This window comes from Danio rerio, chromosome 13, assembly GCF_049306965.1.
Source record: "Danio rerio strain Tuebingen ecotype United States chromosome 13, GRCz12tu, whole genome shotgun sequence".
Lineage (NCBI taxonomy): Eukaryota > Metazoa > Chordata > Actinopteri > Cypriniformes > Danionidae > Danio > Danio rerio.
In genome coordinates, this window is record NC_133188.1 from 32,016,032 (window position 1) to 32,035,382 (window position 19,351).

The 19,351-nt window shown below is 36.3% G+C and overlaps 1 protein-coding gene across 4 annotated transcripts in view; it reads left to right on the forward strand.

The window, feature by feature from the left end:
- cnnm2a (cyclin and CBS domain divalent metal cation transport mediator 2a) overlaps window positions 1-18,252 on the forward strand; it is a 29,191-nt gene extending 10,939 nt beyond the window's left edge. The window contains exons 2-9 of one of the 4 annotated variants that reach the window (XR_012388552.1): window positions 1,282-1,425; window positions 3,240-3,377; window positions 3,480-3,649; window positions 6,047-6,140; window positions 7,209-7,271; window positions 9,625-9,803; window positions 13,848-14,479; window positions 17,586-18,252. Coding sequence is in view for 2 of the 4 variants with exons in the window: in NM_001144785.1 (NP_001138257.1) it covers window positions 1,282-1,425; window positions 3,240-3,377; window positions 3,480-3,649; window positions 6,047-6,140; window positions 7,209-7,271; window positions 9,625-9,803; window positions 13,848-14,045 (986 nt within the window). In the remaining 2 variants the exon portion in view is untranslated. Of the gene's footprint in view, window positions 1-1,281; window positions 1,426-3,239; window positions 3,378-3,479; window positions 3,650-6,046; window positions 6,141-7,208; window positions 7,272-9,624; window positions 9,804-13,847; window positions 16,666-17,585 lie in introns of those variants that run through there. The other 3 variants (XR_012388553.1, NM_001144785.1, XM_068212847.2) reach the window with 3 other exon arrangements.
- Window positions 18,253-19,351: the final 1,099 nt, after the last annotated feature.

Below are 19,351 nucleotides of genomic sequence, written 5' to 3' on the forward strand. Positions count from 1 at the left end.
TGTTCATAACGCCCCTCTTACCGTTTGTTTGCTATGAGGGAATGATGTGCAAAAAAAAACTTCGCCTCTACTCAATATATTCAGTTTCAGTTTGAAGTACATCAACATACTGAAATAAAAGTCAGCAAATTCTGCTTCATTAATATCTAAATGTTATCTGAAAAACATAAAATTATCAAAGAAAATCATTTCATTTGAATACGTTTCGGAATATCACATAAGGTTGATCAACATTAAACAGCCAGATGTTGTATTATTTGCTGTTAAAGCCTTTGTGACTCTGTGTGGGCATTTCTTGGAAACGGAAAACAATGGCTCTTCTTCTCAGGATTTTTTGGATATAGGAGCCACTTGTTTTGTAGTTTGGCTGTAACTGGTCTGAAGTGATGAAAGATCATTTATTTGGTTCAAGTGTTGAAGACTGACTGTCTAGAACTCTCTTAAGATCAGATAGATCAGGGGTGAGAGTTGTGGGCGGCCTCTGAAGCCCAACTCGGATTAGACTGCAACAAAAAAGAGCTGTTGAACGCGCTTATTTTGTTTACAAGACAATCTAATATTCTTGCTGTTTTAAAAGTCACACAGACTTTAAATGGAAACAAGCCTATAGTTCCCCAGGCATGTATTGGTGCTTACTGATGCCTTTGACCAAGCATAAAGTCAAGTTAGATCTATCAGCCATTAACTCTGGTCTCTCTGCTGCCTAGTGTTTTGTTTGCTTTTTTTTTTCTTTTTCTTCTTCTCCTTTTTTTTTTTGTTGTTGTTGGTATAAACTGATATTTCTGGAAAATCTTTAGACGGTCACCATACATAATGGATTGCTACAGTGTCACGCCAGTGAAAGCATCACCCAAGTGGAGTGGAAACTTCATTTCAGATCTAATATTAGCTCTGGCTCCGGAAAAATTCCTTTTAAATGATCACTAGCTGAGAAACAGGAAAAGAATTTTCTTTAACGTTTTGGTTGACAGTGCTGGGCAGGATTTTTTTTTCTAAGCAGCTTATCGAGGAGGTCCTGGGAAAACAGATGTGGAACCATGAGAGATTTGCTAAGAAAATGCAATGGATCTCCAAGAGCAATGTTCACAATTGTCAAATAATAATGCTCTCATGGATTTTGATAAGCACTAGTGACTTATTTTAATCATAAACCAACAAAAGTGTGATACTGTGGGTTTTAGTGCATTTGAGGGTTCACAGAGACCACCATGTTCGATGTACTCTGGAGATACACGTTGTATAGCCTCATTGCCTGACTGTACTTGGTTTGTGTCCTGGCAGGTAAATCCCATCTGGCCATTGTCCAAAGAGTGAATAATGAAGGAGAGGGAGACCCGTTCTATGAAGTGTTGGGTATCGTCACGTTAGAGGACGTCATTGAGGAAATAATCAAATCTGAGATTCTTGATGAGACAGACTTATACAGTAAGTATTATTTACTTTTATTTTAATAAAATTCCAAGTCTTTTGAAATATCTCTTTTTTTCACACAAAGCAATTGATGTGTTGTGATTCCCTAAAACATTGTTTTTATTAATTAATAATTCATGATATGTAAAAAAAAAAAAAACTATTATTAAGATAATATTTGAAACCATATTAGAAATACACAAATGTGTACTGTCATATGTGATTTAATGTAAATTACTTGTTGGTTACACCACTTTATTTCACACATATTAAATTGAAAATGGAATAAAATGTATATATTCATACCCATATTTATGAAAAACCTTGGCATATGTGCTCTAAACTAGGTTTCTTTTTTTTTTTTTAAAGATTTTCCTTTTTATTATGGACGTTCCTACATGTCATAGAGCTGAGTTAGAGCTGTGGCTAAAACATTACAGTATTAAAACATGTACGTCAATAATGTTCTTTTATGAGTGAATGTAAACATAATTAGTTTAGTCAAATTTCTGTACAAAATGAGTAAACTTCACCTAATTAATTTATTAATGCACTCTGTTTTTTATGATTGCACACAAGAAAATAAAACCTTAAATTTGCAACAAACATTATGTATGATTGGATGTTTAATAATTGATTGATTCATTCATAAAATTTTAGGTCAAATAAGATGCTGCACAGCTGGAAGGGCATCCGCTGCGTAAAACATATGCTGGATAAGTTGGCGGTTCATTCTGCTGTGGCAACCCCTGATTAAAAAAGGGACTAAGCCGAAAAGAAAATGAATGAATGAAGTTGCTGTGCAACAGAACTGTTTCAATTAAAACTTGGGTGAAAAGCTTAAAATTCTTGAATGTATGTATTATTGTTGTTTTTTGTTACATGTCTTCAATCTTTTCTAAAAAGGACACTCATCATTTATTTTGACAGATTGTCAGATTTGCTGAGAATTCAATGGGGGGTAGTTCTAAAGTGAAACTGTAAAAATATTACTTAAGTGGCTATGTTTCCATCCAAAAATGTGAATTAAATTTATGCGCAAAACTGTAATATCGAATAAAAGATGTGCAAAAAAAAGCAACGTTACTATCCAACGAGTCAAAGAACAAAATCATCACTTCCTGATTAACTGGCGCCAAATATCAACAGTCAAACAGATTTTGCTGCAGTAGGAGAAACTGCATGAATCTTTTCTTCATTTAATAAATGACTTTCTTTCAGAAGGTGTTTAAAGCCATGAGACGCAGAGCGCAGAGACTCTTGACAATTTTGATGGTCATTAATAATATAATAACACTAATAATGAAATGCTTAAGGTGTTTTAGAATGACCAGAACAGTGTTTCAGATGTCATACAATGTGCTCAGCCTGCTGGTTTGTCCATTCACACACATTTTTATCATCACATGATCTCTTACAACAAAATTACATGACTTTTTTAAATGCGCATACTGGACTTTGTTCGGTAAAAGTGTTTCCATCATAGGTTTTGTGCATCTTTTATAGAATAAAAAGTTTATCCTACTAAGTTATTCACATATGTTTACAAAATTTATGCGCATCTTGGTGTTTCCATCAATCGTTTTTTATGCGCATGTCCAAAATGCACAAAAATAGGTGGATGGAAACATGGCTATTGTTAGAGCAGTTCTCGAGTTCATAAGTCCTCATATACTGTACAATACTGAGACTGCAGATGCTGAAAAACATCACATCTGGTTGAGACTTTGTCATCCATTCACAAAGACAGGCAGACTTATTAGCAAAAACCAAAACCTTGCTACTAATAAAAGCATCTAATTATCTACTTTTTGTGTTCCCAATGAAAGCTGACAACAAGACGAAAAAGAAGATCGCTCACCGGGAGAAGAAACAGGACTTCTCTGCTTTCAAACCTACAGAAAATGAGTTGAGGGTGAAAATATCACCGCAGCTTCTTCTGGCCACGCTGCGTTTCCTGGCAACCGGTACTGATGTCCAGCATTTCACTACATGTGTTCCCACATTTAACGTAAGAAAAACTATCACAAACTCATAAACCACTCCTGTTTTTTCCCTTCTGTCCACAGAGGTTGAGTCTTTTAGTGCAACTCAAATGTCAGAGAAAATCCTCCTGCGCTTGTTGAAACATCCTAACGTCATCCAGGAGCTCAAATACGATGACAAGGACAAGAAAATGTCAGAGCACTACCTCTTTCACCGCAACAAGCCTGTGGATTACTTCATTCTCATCCTGCAGGTCAGAAATTAATCCACTGATTAGTTAAGGTCACACTATTTGCTGACCTCAAGCTATGAACACAAAGTCATGGCCTTCAATGGATTTAAATCTCCAAGCTGTCAGACAAAATGAATGCCAAAGCTTTGTTCTAAATCTTAGGCCATGTCCACACGTACATGGGTGTTTTTATAAACCGCTGTTTGTTTACCTTTAAGCTGTTGCTTGATGCATGCACGTGAAGGAGGCGATGAGTGCCAGCACACACACACACATGCACACACACAAACACACACATGTGTACATCTCGACATGCGGAAGTGTTCCTCCATATGTTTTCATCAAAGTTGTTCACGATACTTTTCCGTCCACAGAGTTTGTAATGTAGTCAAATGTTTACAAATACAACCGCAGCCGTTTAGAGCTCATTTCTGGTTTATGATGTCAGAATTTACCGGTATTTGGGGATAGATGTGTGAATGGTCTTTTCTGAAAAAAAATCTATAACATCCTCGTCTGTGTGAACAACGCTTTTTAAAATTTACCAGTAAAGTCATTCCGGAAATGTTCTAGATATTTACTGCTATCACTTTGTAAAAAGTGCTAATATAACCATGAGAACAGAGACGGATAACCGTCTTGTTGATCAGCAGTAAACATGCTATGTGTTTGTCGCAAATGTGCAGAAAATGACCTTATTTACGACTTCCACATTTGGTGTGATCCCAGTTGTGTTGGTCAATCAGAAAAGATATAACAGTGCACACGCTGACGTCATGAGGTGACAACTTCATTTGTAGTGTCCACATGACACTTTTTTTGGAAGGTTTTGGAAAACCTTCACCCTGGCCAGAGTTTTCAGAAAGTTTTTGTTTCAGTAGCCTGACACTGTTTTCATGTAGATAAACAGCGAAGCCGCATCAAAAAAAGTGCAGTTTTGAAACTTTACCTACCTAGAATGAATTTTAAAAGTGTGCCTTTTTTTTGTTTTTAATTATTGGTTGCAATCGAAAACATTTATTTCTGTCAATCCCAGAATGCAGCGTATGTTTTGTGCAAAACAAAATTGTCCTATAGGGTGGTTTATTAGGCGGCGTCCGAGATTGCCTACTAACTCAAGTATATACTATATTTGATTGTACCTCATAAAAATGTTGTTGAAATGTATGTTCTACATAGTATAGGTGCGTCCCGAATCGCATACTTGTGCACTATTCTAATCTTTTTTGTAGTATAATTAGTGTGTTAACACTGAAATTCTAAAAATAATAAGTGCACTTTAATTACCCAGATGATGCTCTTATTCAACCGTTAAACTCAAGTGTGTAATGTTTGTGTAATCTTGGACACTTCACGGGCTGAATGACCGCTGCTTTGTTCATGTAGAGGAAGGGGCGGAGCTTTCATGTTGGATAACATTATTTATTTTGGATTGTGAAGGCAAAATTCTCCTACGAGAGTGATTATGGTGCCTCTTGATGGTGAATGCGGTTATACTCATGGCAGGTATTATTTGGTACTTTGGTCGATTATTTTGCTAATTTGGTAACCGTCAAACATCATCTGGGAAATGGTTAAAATTTCCGCCTAGTAAAAAAATGTAAGGCTTCCATTTGGGATGACACTACTAACATATACTATGCTGTTGAGTGTGTTAGTGCTGAAGTACATAGTGCATATGTATATAGTGTCCCATTTAGTATGCAGCTTATGAATGTGAACAGTATGAATGGAATTCAGTTGTACTACATGTGCCATCATTATGACTTACTTGCGTCGCTTCACTCCCAGTCATGAATTCTCTCATGTGACATCATGGGATAGCCTAGCGTCCATCAGATGCACACTTCAGAATCTCGCTGGAAGTACTGTAGTAGGTTGTCTGGGTACTTCTCACATACTGTTTTTCAAATACTATGAATTTGGACATACATACTACTCGGCTTGCATACTGTTTTTTTTTTTATGTACAAAATAGTATGGAAGTATGCGATTTAGGACGCAGCCAAAGTTTGAACTCATAAATCAATGAATCTCCTTAAGACCAGGACATGCTTCCACTTTCCGTAAATTTTTGGCATATTTTTGGAATATAGTCTAAAAATATTGATTGACAAGACATGTTATTTTTAATTTGTTCTGCTCTTGGTAGAGTGTCCTGGTTATTACAGAAAAAGCTGCAGTCTCTGTTGCTTAATTTGCACATTATCAGTAGAAACACCCACAGGAATTTCCTCTCCTGTCTGCATTTTTACATTTTTATGAGATTTTTATGGGACACTAATAATTGTTCCAGTTTAGTAAAGTCAGGCAGTTAAACTACATGTGGACAGAAAACACAAATGCATGTTGGAATAAGACTTTGATCATAAAATTACATGATGGATCAATAATAACCCTATTTCTGTTGGTCCACAGGGAAAGGTGGAGGTCGAGGCTGGAAAGGAGGGAATGAAGTTTGAAGCTGGTGCCTTCTCGTATTATGGAGTGCTGTCTTTAACCTCCTCACCAGGTCTTGCTCAATACACACTCTCAGATTTCAGGCATTTAATCAAATTATTTACTTGTTTCAAAAAAAACTTTAAGGAAATGGATGATCTGCTTAGTCATTAAAGAGTCCCCTTTAAATAATAGAACCCCTTTAAAGAAAGATTCTTTAATTTCTAAAGTGTGTACATCCTCTGCTTGTTTTTATATAATGCCCAGTTCACACTGTACGATTTAAGCCTCAATTTTTCACTCGAAAGGTTTTGTGAAATTATCGACAAAAGCAGTCACACAGTATGAATTATTAAAGTCGCAATCAGAGAGAGTCAGCATCGTTTCCCATGCAATATGTCTGAAAATATTTCACATGCTAAATAAATATCTGCATCTGTCTGTGATTTTAAAATCCTTCTGTGACTGAAAACTCATGCAATGACCTGTAGCCAATGAGAGACCATGAGGACATCAGGGAGTTTGGAAAAGATTTATAGTCCAATATCAGGAAACATGGTGCTGGATTTGAAAAAGGCTTCTTCTCGGAATCTCGGTCCATTTAAACCCAAGAAATAGAGGAAAGTTTGGTCGAATTTTGGCAAGAGCACTGATGATTTTCTGATGTTTGGTCTGAGCTGTCCTGCAATGGTTACCAGTTGTAGTCTTACGCAAGAAATAGCATATGTTCTTGTGGTATTTCTTTGTGGAGCAGACAGAGTTGTGTCTGATAATTTCTATTATTAAAGTCACTCACTTCTGTTGCTGATCCATTGTGCAATGTGAGCACAGCAGCAACTGAATGCTACCAATGATAGTCATGCAGTGTGAAAACGACTGTAGTCCCACAACTCGTGCATCATGCCGTCAGTGTGAACTCATCATAAGTCTTTCTACCTAATTGTGCAGGACACTCTTTGCTCTCAGATTTCTTATTGGATTTTTTTAAGCATGCATTCTTCTGACTCCTCTACCGCTAATCAATCACATTATGCTAATGATTGCTGTTTTGTCTCCTGGAGGAATTCTGCTTAAATTGTATTTTCCTCGCCATGATTTCCTTTTGTCTTCTCTCTCTTTTTTCCGTCCTCTTGCTCTCCAGTTCCTCTCTCCTTGTCTCGAACCTTCGTGGTCAGCAGGGCAGAATCACTGGCAGGATCTCCAGGTATGATAATGGTTTCTTCACCCATCACTTCTTCCTCTGAACGCCTGATGGTTTGAGAATCAAACAATTTGATGAATACTTTTTAACAGTTTTGCAGAGAAAGGCTTGATAATAAAAATGGGAGCTGAAAAAGAAAATGACAGATAAAAACAACATTTTCAATATATTCAAGGTTCAGAATAGTGCTAAAATGCACCTACACCTACAGTGACATTTAGTGGCTCTTCATTCCAGTCAGTTGAGAGGTGCCATGAAGTAGTTGTGTTTTTGTTGGCTTGTGTTTTCATCAAATTCAACAAATTTCACCTCTGTAAAGTTAGTTTTAGGTTGAAATATATGCTTTACATCCACATCGCTGTACATCCACAGTGCAAAATGCTCGCTCTTAGCTTTTCCAAATGTGTCTATTTATATTATAAACAGTACACAATTACTGTAGGATTAAACAAAAACCCTGTAATCTTCCTGGAATCCTACTGGTCAACATATACACGCACAGGCCACTTTATTAGGCACACCTTACTAGTACTTACTTCAAAACAGACTTAATCCTCTGTGGCATAGATTCAACAAGATACTGGAAATATTCCTCAGAGATTTTGGCCCATATTGACATGATAGCATCACACAGTTGCTGCAGACTTTTCGGCTGCATATCCATGATGCGAATGTTCTGTTCCACCACATCTCAAAGATGCTCTATTGGATAGAGGTAAGGTGGCTGTGGAGGCCATTTGAGTACAGTGAACTCATTGTCAAGTTCAAGAAACCAGTCTGAGATGGTTTGCTCTGTATGACATGGTGCGTTATCTTGCTGGAAGTAGCCATCAGAAGATGGGTACACTGTGGTCATAAAGGGATGGACATCGTCAGCAACAATACTCAAGTTGGCTGTGGCGTTGACACGATGCTCAATTGGTACTAATGAGGCCAAAGCGTGGCAAGAAAATATCCTCCACACCATTGCATCACCACCACTAGCCTGAAGCATTGATACAAGGCCAGATGGTTCCATTCTTTCATGTTGTTGACGCCAAACTCTGACTCTATTATCGGAATGTTGCAACTGAAATCAAGACTCATTAGACCAGGGAATGTTTTTAGTTTGTTTTAGAATGTTTTAGTATGTTTTAGCCTCAGTTTCCTGTTCTTAACTGACAGGGGTGGCACCCGGTGTGGTCTTCTGCTGCTGTAGCCCATCTGGCTCAAGGTTTATTGTGTTGTACATTTGTAGATGCTCTTCTGCATACCTTGGTTGTAACAAGTGGTTATTAGAGTTACTTTTGCCTTTCTGTCAGCTGGAACCAGTCTGGCCTTTCTTCTTTGGCATTAACAAGGCATTTGTGCCCATAGAACTGCCGCTTACTGGATATTTTCTCTTTTTTTGGACCATTCTCTGTAAACCCAAGAGATTGTTGTGCGTGAAAATCCCAGTAGATCAGCAGTTTTTGAAATCCTTAGACCAGCCCGTCTGGTACCAACAACCATGCCACATCCAGAGTCACTTAAATCACCTTTCTTCTCCATTCTGATACTTGGTTTGAACTGCAGCAGATCTTCTTGACTATGTAATGTTCCTGCCATGTAATTGGCAGATTAGAAATTTGCATTAACGAGCAGTTGGACAGGTGTACCTAATAAAGTGGCCGGTGAGTGTATTTCATATTTACATGGTGAAAACACACAAAATTGCTATAATTAATCTAAAACCTTTTTTTTTTTAAATGAGTAACCTGTCTTGAACATGAGCGCACACTGTTACTTATTCAAAAACAAATGTTCTTAAAAAACCAACAAAAAAAAAATATTTGTGTAAATTTTTCTTAATTTAAAAAAAATCCACCCGGTTCGACATCTGACCCTGGGATTATATACATTCCAGTGTAATGACTGCTGTACGGCTTCCCCACAGACACCCTTTGAACTGTTTCTTTAAGAAGTGGAGAACCTAATCTTATTTTGATTAAAAACGCTTCACCTGGCATTACGCATTAAGTTATTAAGCAGACGTTCTGATATTAATTATGTCACTCACTGACAAAAGTCCAAAACATGCAAAAAAAGCCAGTGGATTCTAACTATATTGTTTTATCAGCAAAACAAATGGACTGGATTTCTAGCAATGGAAGATCTAAGTCACACTTGGATTGAATTAACCACAACTGTGGTGTCTAAACACACCAGCATTCCACAGCACGGTTCAAGAAAGACTGAGAGGGCATCCAAAATGGAATGGAAGAATGAATGCGACATCAAAGACGAGCAACATTAAGATTTGTTTATTGATTAATGACACTTTGCTTATTGTCACAGCAGCCACTGACCTGCATGTCACCCTTTATTTGCTACACAGAAAATAAGTCACCTCCAAGGCCGTTCGGGCTTAACCACTCAGATTCCCTGAACAGGAGCGACCGAATGGAGGCCGTGACTCCAACACTGGGCAGCAGCAACAACCAGCTCAACTCCTTCCTGCAGGTCTATGTGCCGGACTATTCAGTGAGAGCTGTCTCTGACCTGCTCTACATCAAGGTCTGAATGCTGCTCATGGTTCAGTTTGCACATCTAGGCATGAGTTAAAAAAATCTTCCTAAAATATGTCTTTCTTAAAGGGATAGTTCCCCCAAAATATACACATTCTGCCATAATTTACTCACCTTTTACTTGTTTCAAACCTGTTTAAGTTTCTTTCATCTGTTGAACATGGTGGGAAATAGTTTGAAGAATGCAGGAAACCTGCAACCATTGACTTTCATAGTATTTGTTTTTCATACTATGAATGTCAAAAGTTAGAGGTTTCCAGCATTCTTCAAAATATCTTTCTTTTTTTGTTCAACAGAAAAAGAAACTCCTAAAGGTTTATTAATAAAATAAAGTAAAAATAAAGTAAATAGTGAGGACATTTTTTTATTTTTGGGTAATCTATCTCTTTAAAAATGTCATAGGTACACTAATATTTACAATATGCTAAATTTTGAGAAGTTTGTTAGCGTTTTCTTAAAGATGCACAAAGCAATATTTAAAAACCAGAGATGTCAAGTTTTAAGGCTTTCAAATGCAAAAACTTGTTTTGTACACCTTTTAAGTGCATTTCTTTAAGAAAACACCTTGTTTATAAAGGGATCACTTAACCAACAATGAAGATCCTCATTTACCTAACCTCCACTTGTTTGAAGCCTTTGAGTTTCATTCTTCTGTTGAATACAAAAGATATTTTGAAGAATGTTTGAAAACTGTAGCCATTGACTGCCTTGGATTTTGTTTTATCCACTATGGATGTATGTTTCCATCCAAAGATGCGAAATAAATATATGCACATTACTGGAATATCACATAAAAGACATGCAAATAAAGCTGTGTTTCCATCTAAGTAGTCAAAAAAGCAAAACCGTTACTTCCTGATTAACTGGCGCCAAATATCAAAAGTAAAAATGGAAAAAAAAAAAGAATGTCTGACACTTTTGGCAATTTTAGAGGAAATGAATAATATAATAATACTATTACTGGCCAAAACAGCATTTCAGATGTTATACAATGTGCTCAGCCTGCTGGTTTGTTCATTCACACACATTTTGATCAGCACATGATCGCTTATAACAAAATAACGTGACATTTTTTTAATGCGCATACTGGAATTTGTTCGGTAAGTGTTTACTACTCAGTTATGCACATATGCACATTTTCAAAATTTGTGCGCATATTGGCATTTTTTTAGCGCATATCCAAAATGTGCATAAAAATAGGTGGATTAAAACATAGCTTAGACTACTGGTTTCTAACAAGCTTCAGAATATCTACTTTTAGGTTCAACACATAAAAGTAACTCAGAAATGTCTGTAACCACTTGTGGGTGAGCAAATGCAGAGTAAACTTCATTCTAGTGTAAACCGTCCTTTTAAGAATGTCATATCGACACCTTAGAATTTAAAGGTTCTATCTGACAGTTATTGACATATTCTTATTAAATCACAACTTATTTACATTGAGATGTTTTTTATAATTTGTTTACATTTTAAGACTTTTTATTTAAAAAAACAAATGTTACACACATACTGTTTGCTATGGAATGCAACTACTTTGAAGCTCAATCTCTCAAAATCATTCAGAACGCAGAGAGAACCTTAGAATTCCAAGGTGACGATATTATTTTCATATGAATAAAATGAAAGTTTAGCTACAACTAATTCAATATCATTAGATTGTTTTTGTTATTATTGTATTCTGTTTTAAAGCACCAATCACATCCTGGTCAAGTTTTTGAATGGATCTGGAAGCGTGTGAGATGTGCTCATTTAACAACATAAACCATTATAAGATAATTAACTGGCAGGAAATGATAGACTTCATTTGGCAAGATGTCTGTAGGTCTTTCTGGCTCATTCTCCCTGTCTACAGTCTGTAACATTTTTATCTAAAACACAAACATCTAATAAGACAAGTTTGATATGTTTAAATATTTCAGATATTTTAGCAGTTCCAGTTTTATATCATACATTTATTAGTTTTCTTTTTGGTTTAGTCCCTTTATTAATCTGGGGTCACCACCACGGAATGAACTGCCAACTTATCCAGCATATGTTTTATGCAGCTTTGGACTTGTGGGGGAAACTGGAGCACCCAGAGGAGACTCACGCGAACACAGGGAGAACATGCAAACTCCACACAGAAATGCCAACTGACCCAGCCGATGGTTGAACCAGAGACCTTTTTGCTGTGAGGCAACCTGCTACCCACTGCGCCACCACGTCGCCCGTTTTATGTCATATAGTTTTATAACTATGTTTTATTTAATGTTTTAAAATATATAATTTTGTTAGAAATCTACAACTATTTAGACGTTAAATTAAGATTTTTTTAATGACATTTTGAACACATTTAACATTAATTTCAAGAATTTGAATTCTTTTTTAGTTTGTCTTTACTGAAAAATAAAAAAACAGATAAGATTGTTCCTAAGAAAATCTCTTCAACCCCTGAACTCATACTGTTTCTTTGAAAGGCTGAATGTGCCTCAGGTCTAGAATGTCATCTTAGTGTGTCATAAATTACACGACCATGTACTTTTGTGCCTAAAGGAATGTTTGTACCAAAAACAGTAACTGTACAGATAATGAGAAATCACATCACGCTGCTGATTAAACACTTTACGTTCTTCACCTCTTTAAAGCAGTATACATTCTGAAGGGCTGCCGGTCTATTTATTGTTGCTTAGCCAATAGTTTCCACTTAGGGCAATTCATTCTGACATGGTGGTTGTTCACATATAACAAGAATGACACACACAACACAATAAACACCAACACTTAACATCAGGTACACACCAAAATAACTATTTAAATATAACCGTAATAATAAATTAAATAATAAATAATAGTGGTGTCACGGTGGGCAGTGGGTAGCACAATCGCCTCACAGCAAGAAGGTCGCTGGTTCAAGCCCTTTCTGGGTCAGTTGGCATTTCTGTGCCATGTTCTCCCTGCGTTCGCGTGGGTTTCCTCTGGGTGCTTCGGTTTCCCCCACAGTCCAAAGACATGCGGTACAGGTTGAATTGAGGAAGCTAAATTGCCTATAGTGTATGAGTGTGAATGAGTGTGTATGGATGTTTCCCAGAGATGGGTTGCGGCTGGAAGGGCATCCGCTGCGTAAAACATATGCAGGATGAGTTGGCGGTTCATTCCACCGTGGCGACTCCGGAATAATAAAGGGACTAAGCTGAAAAGAAAACGAATGAATGATTGAACAATCCATTGATTAACTACATTTATTAAGTAACCGAATTGCTTCATTCACAAAAGTAAATTCATAACGATTTTATTGTCCCTAAACATCATCCAAGGGGCATCTGCTCAAAATATTTGTTTAAGGCGTGTGTGCTGTCTCCTAATACTTTATGTGCTTTCCTCAACACTTGCTGTTTATAATAGGATGCAAGACTTCACAAGACTCCTAAAATTTAAGCACAAATTAACAATGCCTTGAAGACGATTCTTGTATTTATAGACAGTGAGGAAAACTAGCAAAATAAATATGAAGAAAAGGACGAGATGCTTATTGTAGGGTGTGCTATTTTTTTTTAAACAAAGTTACAAAAATCTTTATAAATGTTATCAGTATATATTTTTAGCATTGTAGTTGTCCCTGCTTGAAGGGGTCTGAAATGTCACGTTTTTATTTATTTTTTTACATTTTGTATACAAAGCCAGGGTTATCTAGGATTTTTAATTTCGGTCCAGATAGTACTTTTATTATTTTTTAGTGCAGATCATTTAAACATTTTGCAGTATAAATGAGCAGAAATACTTAAAGAAACACTCATACTCATGACTCATAAATCATTGAATCGGATTAAAACATTAGCATCTTGCTCAAAAATTTCAAAAAAAGTTTTGGTCAGTTTGCTATTTCAAGCCTGACTCTTCTGTTGGTCATAGTACCCAGTGTAGAGTCAAGCTTTAAGTGAGAAAATTATCAAAGCTCCACTTTCCAAAAAAGTGTTTAAAGCAAGAAGAAAGTTAACCTTTTAAAAGCACTAAAATGTCCAAAACGGCTGATTGATTCTAAATCTCCATTTTTCAGGTGACCCGCCAGCAATACCAGAATGCCCTGATGGCATCTCGCATGGACAAAACACCTCAATCCACAGACAGTGAGTTCACCAAGATCGAACTGACCTTCACCGAGCACCAGGACGGACCATTGGAAGAATCGGCCACACTTTTGACCACCAACTCACACAAACCCAACCACACTGCCCACAACGACGGGGTAGTTTAAGCACCCTCTGCGAAAGAGAGAGAGAGATGCCTCTTTCCACAGAGTGAGTGAGAGGCACTGGGCAGCTTCATACGAGTCCTCTCATCACGCTCCAATTCAAAGGGGAACGTACAGCGTGAAGGGCCACACATCCCACAATGCATGCACTAATGACCTTAACACCTTTTGTAGGCAGCGGATCAGTCAGGGACCACCAAATCATTCTCGCTCACTCGATCGAGGAAGGACACACTTGAAATACACACTACGAAGGAGCAAGGAGACGACCCACGCCACACCTTGAGCAGACACGACCATAACAGAAGGACAAAGAAATAATGGTGCCTTTAGACAGCGCTTGATTACTTTTAACAACGAGGGCCACACAGAGCTCTCTAAAATCTTCCATTCCACCCAGGACGCCTGAGCAGATGCAGCCACAGATGAAAGATCAGGTGATGGAGATAAGTAACCATGTTTTATTTTTCTTGAAACTGGAGACCTCATGACCAAAGACATTTGGCAAATAATATTGGGTCAAAAGAAAACAAATGAAACCGCAGCCTTGGACAGGAAACGCATAAGCTGGCGAAAAAGCGTTTGTCTGAACTGTGCCAAATAACACCAACATGGATTTCAGAGATTTCTTCTGTCCAGATGTGCAACGTGCAGCGATCGCAGTACAAAGAAATCAAATGTGTTTACATATGAGGGCCTTTTTCAACTATATATATATATATAGAGAGAGATTTTTTTATGTCAATCCTGATTGTGCTGAGGTACAGCGTCACCTATTTTAAGGTGATTAGAGTATTCGTGTCATGACTGGTTCCATTTTTATGTATGTCGGACCACTCTTTATTAACGATACATTTTACATTTTTTAGTTGTAATCATGTAACTTCATTTTTAAAAGAAGCATTTTGTACGTCACAACTACCTTTCTATAGATAGTTGTTAGCTGCATTAAGAACCTCAAAGAAACATGTTGAGGACTGTTTCAGGAACTTACACCGTAACTTATATCTCATCTTCAGATTCCTTATTTGCTCTTATATCTTATTGTTTAGGATTTTTAGAAAAAAAGTGTATTTGTGTAGGGTCTTCATGGGTCTTATTCACTAAGTGTGCGCACACAAATTTGTCCATGAACATACACCGATAATAGGGTAAATGCAGAAGTTTGCTGAAGGACTTTTCATTTTTCAGTTACCAAATGCTTCCGGTGAACTGTATGCCGTTACAAAATTGACACGTTTAAGGTCTGTTTTCTTAAAAAATTTATTTATAAGAAAGATAGATGTACAATATAAAAGGGGTCTCAGAATGTACCAAAAGCACTGCATTAAATTTCATTTCCCCTGCCATGTCTTGAAAATATGAACATTGATGTTACCCCAGTATTTTCAATAGAGTTTCTGCGCTAGCCTGCTGATCATGACGGCTTGTACGTGTAAACGGCTTTTCATCTCGTTTTATGCTTGAGCAGCTAAATGAATGCTGAATTCTATTTAACTGATTGTATTTTAATTACATTACAACATCGCTGCTGTAAAAGGAAACTTGTCAAATTAAAAAAGTCACATTAACTGTTCACCTGAAGTTTATTGGTAATGGGAAGAAACACTAGCTGTGCATATACCCTAAATTTATTCACCAAAAACTTTTCTTTATTATACATTCCTAAGTAAAATTCAGTGACCATGTAAATTTGGTAATTTTGAACATTTCTTGGGTACAAATATTCAGTTTTAAGTTGATGATTTTTAATTCATATATCCCAATGTACAATCATGTCGCATATGGATATATAGTCTTAAATACCGCCATTTCATTCGCTGTTGTGGTTGGGATTAAATGGTATTTTGGTTTCATAAGTATGCCAACTTCGTTTTGTAAATATCATATGCAAATGTACAATCGCAAATATAAAACATTTTATCACCTTCCAAAAAAACGGCATGCTCAAACAGTATTTAAGCATATAAAGAGACAGGTTCGAAATGGCTGCCTTAACATGATTATCTGGAAGTTTAAGTTTTAAGACTTCTGTCCCCGATTGCCTTCCATACTGAGAAAAATATATATGTTTTATCTTAGCTGTCATCTTTAAAAAAAAAAAAAATCTATAACGCAAACAATTGATGTCAAAACGTTCATGTCCATTGGATTTCTGCACACTGATGCCCTTTTGACCACCAAAATAATAAAACAAGCAGTATTATAAGACATGTTTTATTCATTTAAAAGCTTCAATTTCAAATGACAAATTTACATTGAGTTTGTATACCTACATTGCATGTAAACAACTTAATTTGATGTAGTTTGTCGCAAGTAGACGATAAACTACATCAAATTAGCATCTAAGATTCATGTCAAAACGCATCCAAAATCGATTGCAGGACTCTAATACTTTTTTACGTATTATTTTACCAATATTACATGTCAGTTTATTCAAAAATCAATGTCAAGTGGTTTTTTTATGTTTTTTACGCCTATTATACATGTCACTTTGATGTTGTTTTTACAGCAGTATAGACAATTTTAAAATTTATTTACCAGTAAATGGTCAGTATTTATTACAACATAACAAAACATTGTGAACTATAGAAGGAACATGGAGGAAGCCACGGGGATAAAGCAGGAAAAAAAGTTGAAATAAATAAAAAATAATAATTATAAGTTACCAGCACAATATTCATCAAATAAAAATAAAAAACATTAAGTTAAACAAAAATATATATATAAAGTAAAGCTTAAAATAAAAATTAAATATTAAGAGTGCAAGTAATTCAAAATGTTGTTGCAGGGGAATTTCAAATAGGGCATGACAAGGTAATGTTGTCCTAGCCTTAGTGTTTCCTTAACCAGAGTGCTTGAAAATATCGTTTCTATTCTTTTATGAATACCTTTAAAAAAGTGGTTTATTATTGGAGAATTTGCTTTATGGATGTGGTATTTAGCAAGTAAAAGTAAAAGATTTATGAAGTAGATCGTTTTTTCACTATTATTGTCTGAATCAATAAAATCAAATAACACATTTTCCCAAAACAAAGAAAAATTGTAATCAATAGAGTCAATCACAAATGTGCTAAAGAAACTCCATAATACTTTTGTGTAGGTACAGAACCAAAATAAATGTACAGTTTCACTTTGTAAATTACAGAAAGCGCACATTGTGTCAATACAGCAATATAGCCAAATGGCATCAAATGGATTTGCATTTTGACGTCGTTTTGACATCAAGGTGCCCACTTGGATCAGGGAATGTGGAGGTCATATTTAATGCACATTACTAACACAGGAAATTCAGTTATGACAAATTAATGTGCGTACACTTGTGAATTCATAGGTTCCCTAGTGAATGAGACCCAGTGTTTTGGTTAAAAGAGCTACATGTAAAGATTTCTAGATTTTAAAATGAAAAAGGAAAATAATAATATATTTATTTTGGGTTTATCACGCCAAGATTACATTAGCACTCCTAATACAAAAGGGGAACGATTCTCTGGCTGATGTTTTTATCCGCTGACCATTTTGTTTGTTTTTTTTTTTTTTCAGAACCTCCTATGGCGCTTCAGTCAGTAACGTAAACGCCGCTGGATATCAGGACATTCACGTCTCAAGTGTTTATGTAGCAACCTCTCAGTGCAATAGTGCAACAGCTATGCAGGGACAATCATGACCAATTAATGTGCTCACAGGTAGAACGAAATATCCGAACAAGTAAACTAGCCAAACTTAATAAGAGGCTGAGAGGTAGAGTATGTTTGTTAGACTAATTTAACTACAATTTAAAATGCCTTGCTTGAGATGTGAAGTGTAGGGATTGTTTTTTAAACATTAACAAAAGTTTCGGTCAGCAGCATTCCTGTTCTTGTCGTTGATTGCGTGTTTCAGTTTTTCACACTGTGTTAAAGTCATTTCACTTCAGCATTCGGTGATGTCCTACAGATCAGATCAGCGTTTTCATGTTGGATCGCCTGCCTTAGAAAAGGGGAGACGTCTTTAAAAATGTGGTGCTCTAACATGCGGTTTGAGTCTGTCATACACTGCTGCTATTTTCAATCTTGAATGTGTAGAGATACTGTACAGTCATAAATCAGAGAGTACTATTGTATGCTTACATACAACAAACCAGACAATGCTATATCAGATTAAATATACATTATTATATATCTATGATGCAGATGGAAATTGCTATATTAAAACTGTTTGACAACTTTGACTGGATGGGTTTTATTTTGTGGTCTATCTCTCTCTCTCTCCACACACACACACACACACACACACAAAAACAGAAGTTAACATAGACTGTAAAGAAAGGCACATAATCGTTTTAAAAAGGTCAAATGTGACTAAACTTTTTCTCTTTTAAGCAAGTTAGGATTATAAAGTTTCTGTTGATGTTTCTGTTATGCTTAATAGCAGAATAAAAGAGATTTGAGAAATTGTTATAACTTTTCTTGAAAGTCAAGTTTACATTCAATAAGATTATTGTGCCTCTGAAAAAGCTCAGATGATGAAGTGTCAAGGTTTTGGAAGTTTCTGATTGGCTAATTGACAACATTTGAGTTAATTGGAGGTAAACTGTAAACTAGTATTTAAGGAAAACCTCAAACACACTGCTTCCTTTTGTGACAACATGGGAAAATCAAGCCAGAATCAACAAAAAGCCTGATTACAATTAGCTAAATTGCACTGGGAAAATAATAATTTTTGGAGACATGGCCTGTGGTCTAATGGAACTAAGATTGAACTGTTTGGCCATAATGACCAGCGTTACATTTGGAGAAAAGAGAGGAAAGCTTACAAGCCTAGGAACACCATCTCAACTGTGAAGTATCTGGCGGCAGCATCATGTTGTGGGGCTGTTTTGCTGCAGAAAGGACTGTTTCACTTCATAGCATAGATGCCATCATGAAGAAAGAACATCATGTAGAAATACTGAAGCAACATCTCGAGATATCAGCCAGGAAATTAAAACTTGGCCACAAATGGCTCTTCCAAACAGACCATGACCTGAAGCATACTGCCAAATTAGTTAAAATGTGCTTTAAGGACAACAGAGTGAATGTTTTGGAGTGGCCATCACAAAGCCCTTATCTCAATCCTATAGAAAATTTGTGGGCAGAGTTAAAAAAGCTTGTGCGAGCAAGACAGACAACAAATCTCACCCGGTTACACCAATTCTGTCAGGAGGAATGGGCCAAAATTTCTTCAAACTATTGTGAGAAGCTTGTGGAAGGATACCCAAAACATTTGAGCAAAGTTAAACAGTTTAAAAGCAAAGTTAAAAAAAAAAAAAAAAACACCAAGGAAATGGA